At 40.1% G+C, this 20,858-nt stretch overlaps 1 protein-coding gene across 7 annotated transcripts in view; it reads left to right on the top strand.

Annotated features, from left to right (window-relative positions):
* The window catches only part of TMEM255B (transmembrane protein 255B), a 67,663-nt gene that overhangs the window by 15,829 nt on the left and 30,976 nt on the right, over window positions 1–20,858 (top strand). For all 7 annotated transcript variants that reach the window (XR_006167441.1, XR_006167440.1, XR_006167439.1 and 4 more), the window contains exon 4: window positions 13,178–13,267. Coding sequence is in view for 4 of the 7 variants with exons in the window: in XM_042810982.1 (XP_042666916.1) it covers window positions 13,178–13,267 (90 nt within the window). In the remaining 3 variants the exon portion in view is untranslated. The remainder of the gene's footprint in view (window positions 1–13,177; window positions 13,268–20,858) is intronic.

Below are 20,858 nucleotides of genomic sequence, written 5' to 3'. Positions count from 1 at the left end.
ATGCTAAAATTAGTTACAGAGGTAGGGAAGGATTAGTGTTGGTAGGCACAAATTAGTAAAATGTATGTAAAAAAAGATCAGTGAGGATACCTACTCTGCTCTGTTCAGACACACTGTGCTTCTTGTTTTTCTTGCCAATCGAGCATCCTGAAAGAAACTAGCTTTAGTGCAGATTGTCGTGAGATGCTAATTGCTGACAGATTCCATACCACATATTAAGCTAATTGAAGCATCAAGATTACATGAAGAGAAATACCATTAAAATTCTGTAGACTACACAAATACACGGAATAAGTCCTTGCTGTAGTGCCAGAGGAAATGCAGATCATTTTCATTACTGAAGTACTAAGTCTTACTGGAATTCATGCTGCCAAGAAGGTCTACAGCATTTCTCTTTTTTCAGTGATTATAGTGATTATTTTTTTGTGTGCTTATATTTCAGACTGTTCAGGGAAAAACACTTAATTTTAATGTAAAAATAATAACAACAGAATAAATTAGCAATCATCCTTATCTTGTTCAGCACCTTTAAAATGATGACAACTGTAAAGTCCTGTTACCATTCTTTCAGTCATAAATGTGTGCTAGATGTTATGGTTTGATTTAACTGCACATTTTGTAACCAGACATGGAGATTTGTATACAGGTAAGCACTTCAGGTTGACAGTGACTCTTGTATGAGGTCAAGCATAGCTTGTATGAGCATATTAACTCTTCGGAAGGGTAGATAACAGCAGGACAAGGGAAAATGGTTTTAAGTTGAGGGAGGGAAGATTTAGGTTGGATGTCAGGGGGAAGTTCTTTACAGAGAGAGTGGTGAGGTGCTGGAACAGGCTGCCCAGAGAGGTTGTGGATGCCCCGTCCTTGGAGGTGTTCAAGGCCAGATTGGATGGGGCCCTGGGCAGCCTGGTCTAGCATTAAATGGGGAGGTTGGTGGCCCTGCAGTGGCAGGGGTGTTGGAGATTCATGATCCTTGAGGTCCCTTCCAACCATTCTGTGATTCTGTGATAGCTCTTTTTTAAATATCTGCATTTCTTTCATAATATAACAGTACCTTATTAGCTGATAAATTCAAGCAGCTTATTCCTTGAGAACTTCTTTCATAGAGCACCAACATCTTCCTGGTCTCTTATGTTTAGCTCCTGGACTGCTGTCATGAGATGTCCTTTAAAGGCATCTCCTTCTCTCCTTACACCTTGGAAGGAACCTTCAAAGGTGATTTAGACTGGACAGTTGAGTTTTAGGAAGCTAAAGAGTCGTAAAAATAATCCCATGTTAAGTGATAGTTATATTTGTCTTCGGTAATCCTGAGATCACAGAAGGTATTGTACAGTAACTGCACAGTTTTAAAGCAGGGCAGCCTGTATGTAGACTGTCCAGTCTCCTTTTATCTATAAACATGGTGCAGTCTTCAATGTTAGCTCCCTTATTTGGCAGGAAGCTGCTTTGTAGCCCCTTTTTAGTACTTTTGGAGAAGGATTTTGCATGTCGTCCATCTATGGTAGTTCTAGGAAATCCCCAGTATTCCTTGTCGTGAAGGAAAAATCATATGTAGAAGTAGGGCAAATAACTGGAGATGTTGTGAAGACTCAGTTATTTCAGCTGAAAAGGAGGAGGGCAGGTGTATGTCTGTGGGTATGAAAGCACCTTCTAAAGTAAAGGCGAGTGAAATTTAAAAAAGGAAACTATATAGGCAATAAAAATGTGGGTAGTAGGAAAGTTACTTATATTCTATTTTAGTTAGTATGTTATGAGATATTTTTATTATAACTAAGTATTTCAAGAAGGAAGGACTGAGTTAAAATATGCTAGAATTTTTTATGCCATTGTTTGACCTTGTGCATTAAAAATGATTATTTCCAATATATAGTAAATACAAATATATAACTACAGCATAAACATCAAAGTCATATTTTATAACACCTCTTGTCTTCTCTAAGGTTTGAATGAGTCAGTATTATTTGAAGCGTTTGCTCATTCTGAATGTTGAGTATGGGGCAGTATTTTCTGTATTTTTCCCCCATTTGCAGTGTTTTGGCAGAATAAGAGAATTTAAGTTCAAAGGTGCCTCTGGTTCAACTGGTTGCTTAAAGCAGGGGCAACTTCAAAGTTATTTCAGTTTTGCTGGACTGAATATTTGCAGAGTTGTGGTCGACTGCTGCTCCCTGCCGTGGTGTCCGCAGTGAACTTCTCAGGGTGCACCCTGGGCCCTTACTCAGGGCTTAAAGAAGATATTCAACAGCCCTGACACCAACAGGGCACCCTGAGGAACACAGGTCCCACCTGGATGCCCATCCACTGACCACTGCTCTGTGGTCTCAGCTGCTTTCCATTCATCTTCTATTCCACCCACACAATCTCTTTTTCTCCAATGCAGCTATAAAAATGTGACAAGACAGCAGTAGAACCCTTTTTAGATGCTGGGTAATTGATCTGAAATGCCTAAATACGCAGTGGCTGTTGGCAGTTCATCTTGTCTGCTAACCACATATCTCTGATAACAGGAACCACAGACTTGGGGAAAAAGACCAGGATGCTACATTGCCACTCCAGGCCAGTTACCACATACCAACAGATATTCCACCAATTGCATCTAGCTGCAGTATAGTATGGTAGTTATTTCCCTCTCATCTGACTCTAGGCCAGTCTGTTTGTTGTACCTGTCCCAGGTCTTACCCGGCTTTGATACCAAGTGACACAATATGGTGGTAGATCAGGCTCTAGATCAGAAAGAAACTACCACATTTACTGCTGTCTTTGGCAGAAGGACTTGCCAAATTTATTACAAAGGAGGAACATGGAGGAAGGAGATACTTTCATTTCCGTTTGGAGAGCTCTCTTGGCAGCCATTATGGCTTCAGTTTGCTTCTGGAAGCTTTTATTGTACAGATACAGGTATGTACGTATACATGTATGTGTATTTGTATGTGTATGTGTGTATATGTAAATATATATATACATGCACCAGCACAGTTTATTGTCAACACTGTAATTTTTTAGGGTTTGCACTGTTTTTTTTGAGTCTGAGACTTAAGTTGCCGATTCAGTTTAAATTCTCCATCTTGTTAAATGGAAATTTTTAGGGATGTAGTCCTGTAAGATCTGTGCTTAGAAACAGTATGTAGAATTAAGGGCATAACAGGATAATGTTTTTTTTTCCTGTGCCAGTTTGTTTTCTCATGCTGTTTATGTAATAAAAGCATTACAGTCACACAGCTGAGAACAGAAGTAAACTTTATGACCCATTAAATGTGTTTGTGGAACAATAGGGAAATTCATTACTTTCCCAAGCAAGCAAGTGATGGGGGATAAAAAGAGTTTTGGTAAGGAATCTCGGATAAAAAAATGTTCATGTGTGCATGGATGATAAGGTGAGATGAGATATGCCCAGAAAAAAAGACAAACAGTTTCTGATTTGAAAAATTAAATAGATAAGTACCCCAGCTGGCCATATACAATCTTCCAGGCACAACAGGCAGAACTTCAGTACATGAAAATTTATAATTTGATTGTAATGCATTTCTGATAAAGCAGCATGCATGTCTTAGAAAACAGTGCAGTCACAATAACGTGAAAGCAGATTTATAAAAACAGATTTTGGTGTTAAGTACGTACTGCTAAACAGTGCCAGCCATAATAGTCTTGATCCATGTCAGTTCATCACATTTCACCAGGGAGAACAAGGTCTTATGATATACAGCATGCTATTTATTTCTGTTTTATTGTTTTCATACTGCTCTGAACAGCTGTCTCTGTTTAAGTGATGAAATGAACTTGTTCCTCTTTAATCAGTATCAATAATCAGGAGCATCCATCTAAGGAAATATCTGATGGATTCCTATAATGTCAGCGCTGCTGATTGGTGAATCTACATTTGTTTCACTTTTATTTCTGTCTACTTTAATGCTATATTTGATTTTTGCTTCTTGTCTATGTATTTGATATTCCTAAATTTCTAACCCTTTTAAGCCATTCTTAAATTTTGCTGATGCTCAAATTCTTACAAGTCTGAAGTTCCTACTGGATTAAAGCTTGCTTAAGCTGGTTCCACATGTGTTTATGTTGTTGTTTTCTGTATCATATTATTCTGTCATCATCAAATCCAAGGCATCCTCCTCTCTTTCCACATTACCCATCTTACTCCACTATCCCAGGCAAATGACTGAGGGAAAGTAGTGATGTGGAGAAGGGAAAATATAAGGCAGAGCAGCCACTATCAAGGGAATGGAAGAAGTATTGACAAGATATTAGTTTTGGCAGCATGTATACTTCCTCATCTAGGCTTCCTCTCTTGCCAATGGAAAAAAAGACATTCCTTCAGAATGTGATTAATCCCATCCTGTAATAGTTTCTGGAAGTGCCTGGCCCTCTGTTGGCTGCAGAGGAGCAGAGATGAGTAGCTGAAATAAGTGGTTATAAGTAGCTGGAGTTAGGAATGATGAAATCCATCCCTTAGGGGAATTTTCTTAGCAGCTCCACCACATACAAACAACATTCTAGGTTTCACCCAGTAGTCAGTGCAAGAACTAGTGCTTCACCTTGCATGTGTACTGCAACATTCCTCTTGCAGAAATATGTATTGAGACTTCACACCCTGTGTGAACAGTGATCTTCGTATGCTATGGGGGGAATAGAAGAGCACCAATAATAAAACAACCCCACTGAGATTAAAAATACTATTTTAGATTGCCTTCTGCTTTTTGTCTCAGAAAATGTGAAGCAAGTGCAGTTCTGCCTTTCATCTGACACTGATTTAAGAAGATCTTCTGGAGTCCAGTAGCTGGGCCTGTCCTGAGACTTCAGCAGATCTGAGAGATATTGCATCAGCAGTGATGATAATTTTAACTGAGCCAAGACAAGCATTCATTATTTATGAATTATCTTGAATTTATTATATGCTCTTTATTTACACATACATCAAAGACATTCTCTGACTGCAGTGTAACAGTGACTCCAGTTTTAAAGTCTAAGTGCATGTAAATTGCTTGATGGAGGTTGATTTCATTCACTTGGTCCTTCTAGCAAACATTTGCCCACAAAACAATTTGAAATAGTTTTCTGACTGTTTTAGATCTGGTTTGTAGCTGACGTTAGATTCTGAGAGAACGAAAAATACATGAACAACTTTGTTTCATGTTTCATAATGGCTGATTGAATTCACACCATTCTTTCATATGGGAAAAATCAGCTTTACTTTGTATAGCATCTTTTGCAGAAACTGTATCTTCAAATTAAAAGTTAACAGACAGGATATGTTACAGTAAGATTAGGGGAAAGTGGATTGGTATAAATAATGGATTTGTTCAATAAGCACTTCTGGAGGGTGAAACCACGTGAAAGACCTAGACTAGGGAACTGAGTTAGCCATACAGGGAACTGAGTTTTTATTTGGACAATACAGTTTTAAGGAAAAATGTTTCCATTACTCTTTTCTAGATGACTGGAGTTGCAAAAGAGATAAAGAGCTCAATCTCAGAAACAGTGAGGTTAGCACAGCAACTGCTGGCTGCAGGGGAATATAGGAGAATGGGAGAGATTTGTGTGCACAGATGGCAGGGAAAGCCTTGTGAGAAAGCTTAACAGTGGTATTAAGGCGTTGGTTTGGTCTATGGGTTTTCACACCTTAAAAAGAAATGACAAGCAGAGAGAGCTGCTTGGGAATGGCTGATACACTTGTGGTGATTAAATTTTATCCCTGTTTGACAAAACAGTGGTGAAGATGCCATAAAAGAGGGCTCCACAATTTTGAAATAAAAACAATAATTTAAGATTAGTGGAGACAGGGAGACAGCAAGGAACATGCTGAGAGATGCAGAAGTAATAATAAATGGATGCTTCTCAAACAGAGGTGCCAGTATGTTAGATGGTGACAACTATTAAGTCAAAAGTGATGGAAAAAGCAGTTGCATAATAATAAAAAACTCATTTAGAAAGCATGTAGCTGAAGGAAACTGAACCAAAGCCAGCTAAACACCTAGTAAGTCAAAGTATGCAGGGAGATTTGCTAGGAAGAAGTCACTGAGCACATACAGAGGTATCCATGAGTATTGCAGCAGAGGATCCAATGTCAGTAGTAGAGACAGACGTAAAACAGCAGTACTGCCTAGTGACTCAGGTAACTGTCCATAAATATGCATGGACCTAGAGAGGATGTGTGCACACACTTGGAAAGAATACTGTGTGGACGCTTCCCTCATGCTTCATGTACCGAGAGCAACATGTTCCCTGCTGATTGCCATCTCAATTTCCACATCATGCAGCATGGCACATCTCTCTTTCTCTTGTCTCTCAGGGCCCAGGTGCTGGTACTATGTGGTGTTGGGTTGTTCTGCTGTGCCCAGTACAAAGTGTCCCAGATCTCGGAGGGATGAGGGCTGGTGTGGCAGCCAGAACACATGGTCATGAAGTACATTGCTCCATAGAGCTGGACTGTATAAGCCATCTCCTGCTGTGGGATACAGCACATCCATTACACAATACTGAGCATGCTGTCAATATGATCAGATGCTAATTTCTCCCATCCCCATAACTGTCACAGCAAATGTCATAAATTCCCAGTTAACTCAAGGAGTTTGTTCACCTGACCAGTAAATAAACTTACCCTGTCCTCAGGATCTCTCTGTGTGATAGGAGGAGCTGCAATAAGCAGTCTTAGATGTCTGTGCTTCCTTCCTTCTGTGTTACTCAGCTGTGCTACACTGTGGACACTCCTGTAGTCCTTTGCCACTGGGACTTGAGTAGTTAATGAATTATCTGCATAAGCTGAGCAACAATACAACTGGGGGAGATTAAGAAAAAGCAATATGCATTAACTGTGCCTGCATAGGGCACAAATTAACTGTATTGAAGGAGTAGAAGTAGATGTCAAGAATTCTTCCTTTTACTATTCTGCCCTTCAGGACATGGAGCAAGAAAAGAAGAGATGTTTTCTGAATGGAAGTGCTGGCTTAATTTTGAAAGTGGGATTTGATCTTGTTGCTTTTTTTTCTCCTTGGCATAATTGATATCTCTAATGCGGTTTATGTGTTCTGTATCAACATTTATTTATCTAATTAATTCTGCCTTTTTGTGCATGTGAATTTGCTTAAATTTCTCATGGGACCTTTCCCTTCCTTGTATTCCACCAACTGGCCTTTTCATGTTGCTATTTTTCCTAATTATCCCTGAAACAATACTGGAAAACAGTGAATTTCTTCTCAGGCAGGAAAACCTGAGAATCTTCCTGATCACAAGCAGCAAAATAAATCCAGCCCTTATCATTGATTCATTACAGCTAAAACCTACCTTATATTTCAGTAATTTCCAGGAATGCAAATTACAGAAAAGAGGTGAGACAACCTAATGGCTTCTGTCAGTTCTTCTGCTTTCTTCCCATCTGCCTTGGCCAGTTAGTTCCACCCTCTCATTTGCACTGGGTCTAATGCTTTCCCTGTCTTACAGTTACCTGATTTAACTCACTTTGGGGAACAGCTTTCCACCTAGAGAGTGGCTAGCTGTGTCTTCAGGCAAGCACAGAAGCTTGTATGCAACAATGCACCCCTTTGGTGACACACTGGAACAGGTTGCTCAAGGACGTTGCAAATGCCCCATCTCTGGAGGCATTCAAGGTCAGACTGGATGTGGCTCTGGGCAGCCTGGTCTGATGGTTGGTGACCCTGCCCATGGCAGTGTGGTTGAAATTAGATGATCATTGTGGTCCTTTTCAACCCAGGCCATTCTATGATTCTATGATTCTATGATTCTATGATTCTATGATTCTATGATTCTATGATTCTATGATTTGAGATAGGCAACAGGAAAGAGGGCTGAAAAGTAGGGGATCAAATTAGGGATGGAAGAGCAAGACACCATTTCAGATGAGCAACTGCATAAGCTCAGCTCTGTAGTCTGAGGTAGAATTAACAGTGAGAGAAGGAAATCTCAGTCAAAGATCTGTGATAATCAACAACATATTACTGGATTTAATGAATTCAGTAGCAATGATGGTGAAAGGCTATAGACCTCTAGCTTGTCCACTTAATCTAAAGTCACAAGACTCAACTGCATCATGTGCACAGTGTCTGTCAGAAGGTTTTCAATGATGTCTGTCTTACCTTGCTGGTAATGCAAGTATCTACTCTAGGCATTTGCTACATTATTGGGTGTCTTACCTTTGGAAGTAAATTACATTTGTGGATGAGATCCGAGCTCCAGCTCTTGTCTTCCAAAACTGTAACGGCATTGGTGCTCTTAAGACACAGACATTTACTGTGTTCTTTTTCTTACCTCCTTCATCTTCAAGTCACTCTGGGAAATAGTTTTTCAGGTGTTATTTAGGCTGTCAGAAAAGTCTGTCGTCATTAGGAATTTGTGTCATTGTAACTAGTACTACGACTGGAAGTGGCATTAATGAATAATGAACATGATAATCCTATTCTCCTGTGGTGTGACAGTCCCCCAGGTGAGCCTGAATTACAGCAGTGCTATTACTGAAGCATCAACCTTTGGAAAGAATAGGTTGGCAGGCTGTAATCTGTGAAGCACATCACCTCCTGTAGTGAGAAACCTAATTGGCCCAATTGTGAAAACCCATGTAGGAGCCTTGCCTGAGCTTAATTTTGATCACAGAAGAAAAGCTTCTTTTCTAAGAGCAGGGGAATAAAGTGGCAACTGTGGGAGGAGGTGAGCTACAAATAAAACAATTTTCCAAATAAATTCACAATTGGAAGTACTTTTATGGCCTCTCACCTCACAACACAGGCAGCGTTTAGTCGATAGTAGCATCTCAAGTGCAATGCAATGAGTTTTCTCATATTAGCTTTGCATTTAATATTAATCTACAGCCCTATTAAGCTGCCATCATGCAATTCCTGGCTGAGATTGTGCCACATGTGAAAAGTCGCTGTCTGTTTTGCACCCGTGACATAGTTTTTGTAAACATTTGTTCCTAGAGCTTCATCTTCAGTGTACAGAAAAAAAGTACAGCAATTTTCTTTAAGCCTCTACTAAGTTCTGAGGTTGGAGACATAGGGAAATCAAACCAGTGAAAAGCTCCACGAAGTAAACTTTATTTTAGAGAATGTACTGCCAGCCTATGACTGGCATGTGTCTGTCTTTTCTAGATATGTTTGTTTGAACCTGCATGTGGCAAAGCCTTTTGAAAGGTCTCATTTCTTGGAGAAAAAGGCTTTGGGTAATAACAGTGCTTCTCAATTTACATTGATGAGGGTAATTGTCTGGAAAAAAGTCACAGAGAGACTTGCTGTAGAGCAGAATGCTTGGAGAGATTGAAGGCTGTGCAATGGAAAAACTATTTAGGATGAACAAAGGGAGTCTGTTAGATATAACTTATATTTGCTACCAAAGTGATTTAGAAAACAAAAATCCAAATATTTTCTAAAGTTTCAGATCTACTCAGTCTAAATTGAGAGGATGAGGCACCTCAAAAGGCATCTGGTGGTAGAAGTGATTTATGTTATTTGAACAGTCACACCTTTTGTCTGAAAGCAGGTAAGGACTAACAGAGTCACGAAGAAACCAGGCATCTGACAGAACTATGACCTGGGACCCAGTGAAACTCATAGAAATGTTTCACAGGAATATTGAAAACAGATGGTGAACTTCTAGCTTCTAGATTATTCTGAGGGTTGACATGATTTTCTGCATCTGCTGCATGTCTCATGGTATCACATAGGTGACAGCATCCCAGCCAGGTCTGATTCAGCACACACAGTGCCTGGGTACTTGAAGTATCTGAGTTAAGTGGGTGCATGGCTGCAGCTAGTGTGGCTACATCAGTTCCATGTCCAGGGGCTGTCCCTGGCACAGTTTCTTCAGCAAACTTACTTGCACAGGACAGAGAACGAATGTGCTATGTGTCCACTGAAGGACAAGAGGTTATCCAATGCTGGTACAGTTTTTGCAATAAAATACACACACCTCTTCTCAAAGAAGGTGGCATGTGAGGATTTAGCAGTCCAACTTTCACTAGTTTGGCATTTTTGAGTATTTTCATATTTCTGTGACACGACTGAAGGTAGCTGCTCTTTGTTTAATAGCACGTGCAAAAGCCCCTCATTCTAAGTGTTATTTTGTTCTCCATTTTACTGAAATGCATCTGGCCTTTGGTTTGGATTGTTAGACCTGCATAGCTCAATCTTCACTGTTTAGTAACTGATATCATGTTTCCCTTGTAAGTAATCATGTTATTAAATTGTGTACATGGACCAAGAGCAAACATGTTCCAGTAACAACAGGTGTAGAGAAGTTTGCACAGCAATATAGCAGCAAGATCTAAACTGTTCCTTGAATAACTGCTAAAGTAGATAGTTATGAATAATGACTAGTTTTCCAGATAAGGCATATTGCTGTTAAAAATGGAGATGTAATGATGAGATGGATCAGTTTTTTTTTTTTTTAAAGTGCTGCCCTATCTATCAACAAAATTTTCTGTGTATAATTGAAGTGTGCTGCATTTCTTTCTTGATACAGATAGGCTTAGTAAACTCACAGCTCCAGCAATCACCCACCACTCAGGAAAATTAGTGTTTGAATTTACAGCAGCTCTCCATTTGGCTGTCTCAGCTGCATTTTTGAAAAGAAATTCAATTTATAGTTTGTTTATGTGTTTATTGCATTCTCAGTAAGCAACAGAAGGCTTGAGGAAGAATATAAATCTGTTCAAGTGTTTGAAAGGGTAGATAATAGCAGGACAAGAGGAAATGGTTTTAAGTCGAGGGAGGGAAGATTTATGTTGGATGTCAGGGGGAAGTTCTTTACAGAGAGAGTGGTGAGGTGCTGGAACAGGCTGCCCAGAGAGGTTGTGGATGCCCCATCCGTGAAGGTATGCAAGGCCAGATTGGGCCTTGGGCAGCCTGGTCTAGTGTTAAATGTGGAGTTTGGTGGCCCTGCATGTGGCAGGGGGGTTGGAGATTCATGGTCCTTGAGGTCCCTTCCAACCCCAGCCATTCTGTGATTCTGTGTACTTCTTTTATCTATCTGAAACACATGGAAGTCAATTGAAGTCAGAAGTACCCCAGCTGAGTTGGAAGCACATTCTGCCACTACTGCTGTGTAATAAATATTGCTTCTGTCAATAAGTGAGCTTCTTAATTCCAGAGACCACTCATCAAGTGGTTGCTGGCAGGCATGAATAAGGCTGACAACCTCCGACTTTCATGCAGCTCCTTGAATGGAGAAATGCTCACCATGATGGAGGAACACAAAGTCAATCCTAACTAATGTAGATACTTTTTACCATGCGCTTTTCTATGTATTCTCTTATAGCTGCATGGTGAAACTGAAAGGTCAGCTTACTCTTATTAGGTGATTTAGGCTTTCTCATTGAATAGAAAATGTTGGTTTGGGGATAGTAAATTATCAAATAAGTTACTTATGTGTGAAATGAAAAGCCACCTGGAGGTCAATTTCCAGTACATTTATCATGAACTCAGGCAGTGTGGAAATACCCGGCTAAGCCCACTAATTATTTGACTGACTGCTATGACCTGAAAAACAAGATAGGAATATCAGACAATAATGACTTAATTTGGACTTTAAACACTGCTGCTTTTTCAGTCAGGTTCTGTAGGATGTTCCTGCCTCAGACCCATGAGTCTGCAGTGGTAGTAGAAGCCAGAGAGAGCCGCACCCTCATTGATCTTATTAGTTTTGCAGCAAGACCTTTAGATGGCCGAATATAAGGCATGTTCTATCATGCTCAAGAGCCAAGGGATAGCAGAGGTTGAGAGGTGATGCAGTGGTTTCTCAAGGTTTCAGCCTTGCTACTGCAGGATGGAGCTGGCTGCAGGCAACGTGCAGCAGGTTCTCGACATCAGCCAGCGCAATCAGCCTCAGGCATTTCTGCGTGCCCTTTTCTTCCCCATGCCAAGGATTCAGATCACAGTACCTGCGATCACTTCATACCACCTGTGATTACAAACCATGATCTTGAGCAAACAAAAGAATAAAATGGTTTATCAGAAAGCATTCACAAGCTGTGTTTTTTTTTTAGCCTTCTGCTTTTAAGTAAGCTGTACTTTTTTGCTGATTTACTGAAAACTCCTACATCCAAATGTTAATATTGCTTTGATCTGTATACTTAATATTATGGACTTTTATGGTTGTAATTTCTTATTTGCCCAATATGCATCTTCCTGAGAAAATCACCAGTGGCATGTCCACTATTGACACTGTTGAATTTATACCGTTTTTTTTTTTTTTTGGCATAACATATACAAAAGAGTCTTTTTATTTTATTTTTATTTTATTTTATTTTATTTTATTTTTGCAAGGTTCTGTGATATGTTACAAGGTCTAGGCATGTAAAAACAGGACTTAGGTAATTCAGATAAGTGTTTTGTACATGCTCTTAACACTCAGGCTAGAGCCATGCTAAGGACATACATAGCTGCTGAAGTACTTTCAAGCCCTTTGCGTTGACCTGCAACGAATTGTGGGCTTGAGAGCCTGAAGCTTTTAATGGGAAAACACCTGTTGAGGCACTAACAGGTCACACATCTATTGGCTGTTGGTAAGGGAGTGGTCAAGTGTTAAGTCATTTAAAGTCCTGTTGGTAAAGGATTAATAACAATTCAAACAAAGTTGGCTGGCTAATAAGGACAGTGCAGCGTTTGTGCTGTAGTTGTGGCACAGGGCTAAGCTTTGCTGGGCTGGGCTGTGCCATGCTGTGCCTACACTGAAAATGAGGGACAGGCTGAGAGGCACAGCCCTTCTAGAGGTGCTAGTTCTAGGAGTCCGAGTTGCATAACAAAGCCAGCTGTGGTTTTGTTGTGGCATTGTACACTATGTTCACACACTAGGTATGAACTTCTTATAATGCCTTTATCAGTGCATGTGAATTGCTGACACTCTAGAGACTCGTGTAAACAGGAACACTGCTTTTTGCTGTGCTCCTTACAGATACTGCTACTGTTTTATTAAATGAGTTAATTTAAAAGAAATCTGTGCTGAATCTAATAACTCTTAACAACTGAGCTAGTTTTCTTAGTTCTAAACTTGTTTGTCAACTCAGCATCAAGAGGTTCTGCTTTTTTTCTTTTTACTCTATGATTGGCAGTCAACCACATAAATATGAATTTACAGCAGGCAAAAAAGTCATCTAAAATACTAGAAAAAATAGTTAAATGTTCTATTTAATTATATTGAAAATTTTCTCATTCTGTTTTTCTCTTCTCAGTTAGTAGCCTCCATCGTGTTTATCAGCTTTGGCGTGGTAGCAGCATTCTGTTGTGCAATAGTTGATGGAGTGTTTGCAGCACGGCATATAGTAAGTATAGTGATTTTCTGTCATCTTTCATTTTTGATGACTTATGTTCTTTCTAGCAGGAAAACATTTTGTTTTGGCTTGTATCTAGCTGCATGTTATTTCTTGATAATTCTCTTTGTTGGAGAAATATCTTTTGGCAAAAAATCAACAGAAAAGCCCATCATGCCAGTGTCTAGAGATGGTACCAACTATTTATTCATCACTGAGAGGTCCAAACACTGAGGTGCTGTAAAATGATGTAATGATGCTATAAAATGCATGCCTGTTTGCAAATGGAAGATTCTTCAACCACCACCAGCTTCTGGTTCCTTTTGCACATAAGATTTGTGAGCATGGTCAGAATTTGGAAAGCACCAAATGGTAATGAGAACCAAAAGTCTCCTTGGAAGTCTTAGTATGAAAGTAAATTGTGGCAGCACAAAAGGAATATTCTGTTGGAGTACAGGCAGCAGAGGATGTGGCAGGCTTTTGTTGGAGATGCACCTACTGAGTCGCAAACGATCCAAACTTCATCATCTGCCTGCCATCAAAGGTTGGGTCCTTTACCTCAGAATGACTAGTATTTCCAGTATGTCTTCCAAACCCAGTCCCTCTTCTTTGTAATCATGTTTCATGCTAAACAAACACCGTAAGATTCTGACATGACCTGTTTTTGCTTGGGTGGCCATTCTACTGGATGACTCCTGGTATAACTTTGTCTCTGATTAGGACAGAAGTGTAAACCCACTTTTCATGGGAGGTACTTAGAAGAAGAAGGGAGCAGATTCCTATTCAGAGTTTCTGCTGACAAAAGTCCAGTTGTTATGCCCCAGAAAACCTTTTCCATTTATTCAAATATTGGCTCTAACTCCTAATTTCCCAGGAATCAGACATTTTTGTCCTGCTGATGATGTGGTCATTAGAAGATGTTTGGACTGTGTTTGTACAGTAAGGGAAACTTCAAGAACTTGGTTTTTTTTGAAGAAAAAAAAAAAAAAACAAAAAAACCCTGAATCTCATGCTTCCTGAGGGGATAGGTTGTTCTCCTTCGATCACTGTTGGCTCATAATGCCATAGGTTACTTCAGACTCTTAACAGGATAAGATAAGCTCCTATTCAGCATCACTTTGCCATTTTTAGTGACTTGTTTGGGTTTACCTGTATTTCTACCAGATTTTGTGTGGTAGCTTCTTAATCTTCCCTGCCCACTAAGTAGGGTTTTCAGAAGTACATACCATTCTTAACACAAACATAACTTAACTGGTAGTCAGTCTTGTATATAGGATAGCACATGATCTACACTGAGAGCAAAGGGAAAGCCATGTTAACAGTTCTGCCTGCCACCAGCCTGAGAGTCAGGGTGGTATGGCAAGCCCTGCGTTCTCCTTGCCATATGCTTCCAGTTTGCTGACACTGCAGCCAATCAGCTCTTATCACAGTGATGCCATTATGTAGCCACAACCACACATTGCCGAGGTTACACGTGCTTTCACCTTCTTGGTGGTGAGTTCTTGTGTCGGAGGCCAGTGAATCTCAAACAGAATGAATATCAACTCTTTTCATTTTTTTAGGCACTCTTTTAGTCAGTTTTCACCCTTCTGGCCTTAAGTTTCTTTCAAAAATCTTACTTAACTATTCTAGAAATAGCACTGGTTCCTAACTAAATGAAGTATTTTGTATCATATTTGAATATTATCATGTCCTTGTATCTGAAGAAACAGAGCCTCTATCTTGTGGTTGTATTCGTCTCCTCTTTATTGGTGCATCAATAGCTGCATGGCATCTCTTTCTTTTATGTCATGCTCTTGATGTGTCATTGTGGACTAAAAGTGATTCAGTTCACTGCAGTGCTTTCCAGGGAGAGTATGGACTAGAGAGTCATCACAGTGGAGCATGAAGGCAAAAGATCATCCCACTGGCATGACAAGAAGGCGTTTTGCAGTCCTAGAAGTAGTTCTGCATCTGGTTAAGTCAGTGAGTGGGCAGTTATGTCATCTGTGAGGGGCTGGAGACTAGAATGGGCTGCTCACCACCCAGGAATTCCTCAGTGTGTTGGGTATGTACAATCCAATGACAAGGAGCTGATGGAGTCACAGCATGACATGCTTCATAGAAATCTATTTCCTTCTGTTTACATTTATTTCCAAATGTTTACACTTGATCTGTCTCTGCTGATCTCCTTCACGTGTTATAGAATGAAGAAATAACTAGTAGTACCATTTAGCTGGAAAACTAATTTGTGTGTCAATATCCTTCTCGTTTCATCTTGTTCTACTCCTCTATCTAATAAGCTTAATAGGATCCCATGAAACAACTATACATATCACTTCATTTTTCTGACTAATAGACCAGGAGAAATCTGTTAGGATGTTGGTGTAGATACCCTCACAGTCTGATCTGTAGAAAGACGGGCCTTTTTTAAGAGAAGGTATGTCATGCAGGCTATGGAGTTATTGCTGCTACATTGCCTTCCCTCTGCTTTGCAGCTCCTTTTCTTCAGGAGGAGCACTTGCAGCTCACTAGGTTCTGCCACAGGTGGTACCAGCAGTTTTCAGAAATGTCTTGTGCTAGCTTCTTTGGCCATTGCCTTCGGTGTAGTTGATGGAAAATGAAAATAAAATGTCCCCCGTTCAAGGAAAGGAAAGGACAAACTGTGGGCATGTCAGAGCAGGTGCCTGGGCCTACATTAAAACCAAGAAGTATTCACAAGTAGAACATATGCAGTGATCACTTTTCTGTCTCCAGTATTGGGGTGCTGATACCAGTACTCCAAGTTCCTTTTTCCTGGGGGAAGAAGTGCTAGCTGAAGCCAGGCTGGCTTCAGACATCAACGAGTACAACATTCTCCTTCACATCAATTTGGAATAAGAACTGTCTGCTGTTTATCACTTTATTTTTAACTTCATGTGAGTTACGAGGGATGCTAAGACAACAAATAATGATATTACAGCTTTTTCTCAGTGTGTGCCTGCTGTCAAATGGAGACTATTACTGTTGCATGTCTTTTTTGCTTCTCTTGTAACAGTGTGCATGGAATAAGAAAATGTTTTTTTCCGTTTCATTTGTTTTCAAGAGGGCATAAAATTGATAAAAATTCTTCCTGGAAAGGAATATATTTCAGAAAAGAGATGTTTAAATTATTTAAGACTCAGATGAAAACACTTTGCTTAATAGAAAGATCTGGAGCACAGCACTTACAAAATTTAAAAATGGAAGGAAAAGTAGCTCAATTTTTAAACCAGTAGCTTATTTAAAAAGAGTAATGCAGATGCAATTCATTATATAATTTCACCCTTCAGCTGCATTTTTACCCTTAAAAAAAAACAAAAACAAAAAAACAGAGGCAAATGGAGAAAATCAAAATTAGAACTAATGTACAGTGATATTATTTTAGAAAAATATGGTAATTACAGGACTCCATTATCTTTGATAGTGCTTGCTTGAGACATTTTGTTATTGTGCAACAGCTAATATGGATGACTCAGCAACTTCTTGTAACCAGGAGACCCCATCTCCCACCTCACATGAACCTTCTTTGCTGGATCCACTGCCTTCTACAGTGACTGCAAGCCTTGACAGCTGCTACACGATCCTTAACTTTGCTGTTATCCCCTCAGGCAGATACTAAAATAGCCAACAGCAAGAAATTAAGAAGTGAGGAAATTGCCTCCAAGAGCTTCCTGAGGAAGTCAGGTAGATGAAGAGAAGGGTAGCAAAGCCATGGGCAAGCAAGTTGTAGAGATAAATGTTTTTTGTTTTTTTTTTTTTAAACACACTCAATTGGAAATCAGGGAATATCAATACTGACACATGTCTGAGCTTTATTTTTCCTGAAGCATGAGATAAAAAGAAACTCTTGTGTGCCTGAAAGCTCTAGAAGGAACAAGGGACTTAGGAAGGATAAGTCCTCTCTGCTTGACTATTAAAAGCTGCTTTTTGATCTTGCTCAGTGGAATTTGTAGACCACATCGTGATAGATGTATTCAGGGAGATTCACTAAAAACAGCAGCAGAGATGAAGACCTCAAGATACCATCACCAAGAAAAACATATATACCTGTGACACTGCGACTTGGAACTGTTGTCGTTATCTTTTCTCTAGACACTTCGATTTTATCTTCTGAATATCAGTTTTTCAGGTAGTTCAGTATAGTATATAGTATCTATATATAGGATTATAGTTCTCTCAGAATCACAGAATTGTAGGGCTGGAAGGGACCTCTAGAGATCATCTAGTTCAACCCCCCTGCCAAAGCAGGCTGCGTACAGCAGACTGCAGAGGTAGGCATCCAGGTGGGTCTTGAACATCACCAGAGGAGGAGACTTCACAACCTATCTGCTCCCGTCACCCTTTATTGTCAAGAAGTTCTTACACACATTTGTGTGGAACTTCCTAGGCTTCAGTTTGTGGCCATTTCCCCTTGTCCTATCTTCACACGTCGCTGAAAAGAGTCTGCCCTCTTCCCTTTCCCACACCTTAGATATTTGTAGACACTGATCTGATTCCCTCTGAGTCTTCTCATGGCTGAACAGACCCAGGTTGGTCAGCGTTTCCTCATAAGAGAGATGCTCCAGGCCCTGTATCATCTTTGTGGCCTTCCACTGGACTCCTTCTGGGAGATCCCTGTCTTTTTTGTACCTGGGAGCCCAGAACTGGACGCAGTACTCCGGGTGAGGCCTCACCAGGGCAGAGTAGAGGGGGGGATCACCTCCCTTTACCTTCTGGCCATGCTTTTTTTTGAAGCACGCCAGGATGCCATTGGCCTTCTTGGTAACTAGGGCACACTGCTGGCTTATGGCCAACCTGTTGTCCACCAGGTCACCCAGGTCCCTCTCTGCAGAGCTCCTCTCCAGCAGGTCACCTGTACTGGTGCATGCGGTTATTCCTCCCGAGGTGTAAGACTCTACACTTGCTTTTGTTAAACCTCATCAGGTTCCTCTCTGACCAACTCTCCAGCCTGTCCAGGTCTTGGTGAATGGCAGAACGTATGGCTTCTGGTATGTCAGCCATTCCTCCAAGCTTCATATCATCAGCAAGTGTTTTCTCCTAAAATATGTCTTCATCCTGTCCTGATACATCTTGTCCTGCAGCCCTCTCATCATCTAGTAGCCCTCTGTTGGTTCGTAACTGCAATTTGTGCATGTGTTATTTTTTAAACTGGGCAGGGAATAGAATTGGACACCATACTTGGATGTGGCCTTATGAGCATCTCTCCAACACTTCCTCCAGCCTACCAGTGATGTTTTTGCTAATGCAGTCTAACACACAGTTGGCCATAAATGCTGTGATGTCTCCCTTGCCAACATATGTCCAATTTGTCTGCAAACATCCCAGGGACTGTTTTGCCAAACTGCTACGTAGCCAGCCTGAACTGCTGCTTGGGTTTATTCCAGCTCTTATGTGGGATATTACACTGATAGAATGTCATCAAGGATTTTAGCTTTAGGTTCAGCTGTGTTTAAAGGTGCATTAGATTTATCTTCTAAATTTCTGTCATCAACAGAAAGAAGAAAAGATGCTTAGATGCTCCAGCTTGCATTTCGTTACTATTTTTGGCTTTAAGTCTGAACCGGGACAAATTTTCTCTGTTTATAAAGCTTCAATCTTTGATAATGATCTTTATGTACCTATAGTTAATATTTGCTACATTCTCTTAGCTGAAGTTCTGGTTTAATGTGGTTTATATTTAGGCATGAACTGTTTTAATAGGAAGTGATTTTCAATAGCGTGATTTTTTTTTTCTTCCTGAAAGTCTGATTTTTATGTGGTGCAATGAAGAGACAGCATAAACTGACAGCTTGAAATTGCTGCACATATGCACTGTCCTGTCCCCTTGTTATTGGAGCTAGATTCCTCTGCCAAAGAGAACTGTAAGGTCTAATAAGAACCTTGAACAATGACTGTATTGCTAAGGCGTCTTAGAAGTACTTCCAAGGTACTCCCCAGAAACAGTCATTATTTCAGGGGCATTGTGCAGCAACGGAAGGTGATGATAGAGCCTCCTACTAGGATATGAGCGTACTTCTAAAGATATTTGTCAAGATTTTATTAAAAAGCAGTACAGAAAAAAAGTGGCTCACCCTTTCCAAAGGCTGGTGAAGGGCACAATCTGCGAATAGAGATGCTGCTCCCTCAGCTGCTGACCTTTAATTAAGAGTGAGGAGAGGTGGACCCAAGGTCACTCCTTCCAGTAGCTTACCTGAGTTTCCTGCGTTAGCCACTCCTTCTCACCTGGTGCTCAATCATTGGTTCAGCCCATAACTTAGCAGTTCCCATACAGGCCTTCTAACATCAGCCTAAATATTTCTTATCTGAGTGGGTTGGGACACATCTATGAAAGAACGTCTAGGAAGCGTAATGGACAGTGACTCCTCAAAAGATGGTAAATTTCTTATGACAAATTGGCTCCGTAATCAGATGCACATCAGGTCAGTTATTATAGGTAGTCAATAATGTAGTACAACTTACTTAATTAGCAGAAATTTGAGGAATCACTTTGATAAGGCACCATGTTAGAAGTGAAGCCTGAAGTGGGCTTGTAGGGAAATCAAGTGATAGTAAAGAAAAACATATTGGTATGTTGTTTTGTGATTCCAGGACTCTTTTTTTTATAGAGAGAGACTAGAATTGATTCAAGAATTTTCTTAAATCTCCACAAACAAGAAACTGAGAAAGCTTTGGAAAGTGAAAAGTTGGGAAAACTAGTCCAGAGAGAAGATCAGTGGGATTTGGTGAACTTTGCTGGAAAACACAAAAGTTTGAGGGTTTTTTTTCTTTTTTTTTTTTGATGTTGTTGTTAGCAGTGTTTGTTTTTGCTTGTTTGTTTTTGTTTTTAGATCCGGGGCCTTTTTTGTTCTTGCTTTAGGTTTCCTTGGATCACAGCAGCGAAGTGATAGAGGATTAAGATAACATGCATAGGCTTTTCATAATGCAGGATATAGAATTCTGTTAACCACTGTAGAGCCTGTGTAATGAAAGTGGCTTGGAAATAACATATTGTATTTACACATTATAAGTAATCTTGTCTAGCTGAAGTATTTTGATGTGACTGCATTTATACAGAAGAGGTACTCCAAGGTGCCTCAGGCATGATGTCACTCATTTCAAGCAAAAGTTCAAATTCCCATCTTGACCAGAAGCCAAGCTAGCGTGAGTCTTTGATTTACAACAGCAGATTCTTACAAGCTGTTCTCAACACTTCAAATGTGCTGGAATTGGAACAGAAAAAGAGAGACAGACTCCAGTTTTGGGCTCCCTTCTTGCACTTTTTCTGACTTGGTCTATGTACCAGTTTTACATTTATCATAGGTATCATTCTTTTCCACTGAAGTTATCAAAACTCACGCAGTTATTTGAGGAATAGGTGTACAAAGGAGAGTGCTGTAGAAAGGCAGAGTTGCTCTTCTGCCATGAAATCTACAATGCACATCAAACCAGGTAGTGCTAAAATTCCCCTTGGATTCTCCTCTCCTTCTTCAAAGCGTCATGATTTTCACTACACTATCATACTTACTACCTTTCATCTGGCTTCTTCCCCTTAACAGGGGTTAGTTAAATTGAAGCATATCATGATAGCACTCAGCCCTGAATCTGCACGTGAACCAGGGGAGGC

This window comes from Centrocercus urophasianus, unplaced genomic scaffold (assembly GCF_019232065.1).
Source record: "Centrocercus urophasianus isolate 14NV4802_14NV808 unplaced genomic scaffold, USGS_Curo_1.0 seq_12, whole genome shotgun sequence".
In the NCBI taxonomy this organism is placed as follows: Eukaryota; Metazoa; Chordata; class Aves; order Galliformes; family Phasianidae; genus Centrocercus; species Centrocercus urophasianus.
The sequence above is the reverse complement of the archived record's forward strand: the minus strand, read 5'-3'. Positions and strand labels throughout refer to the sequence as shown.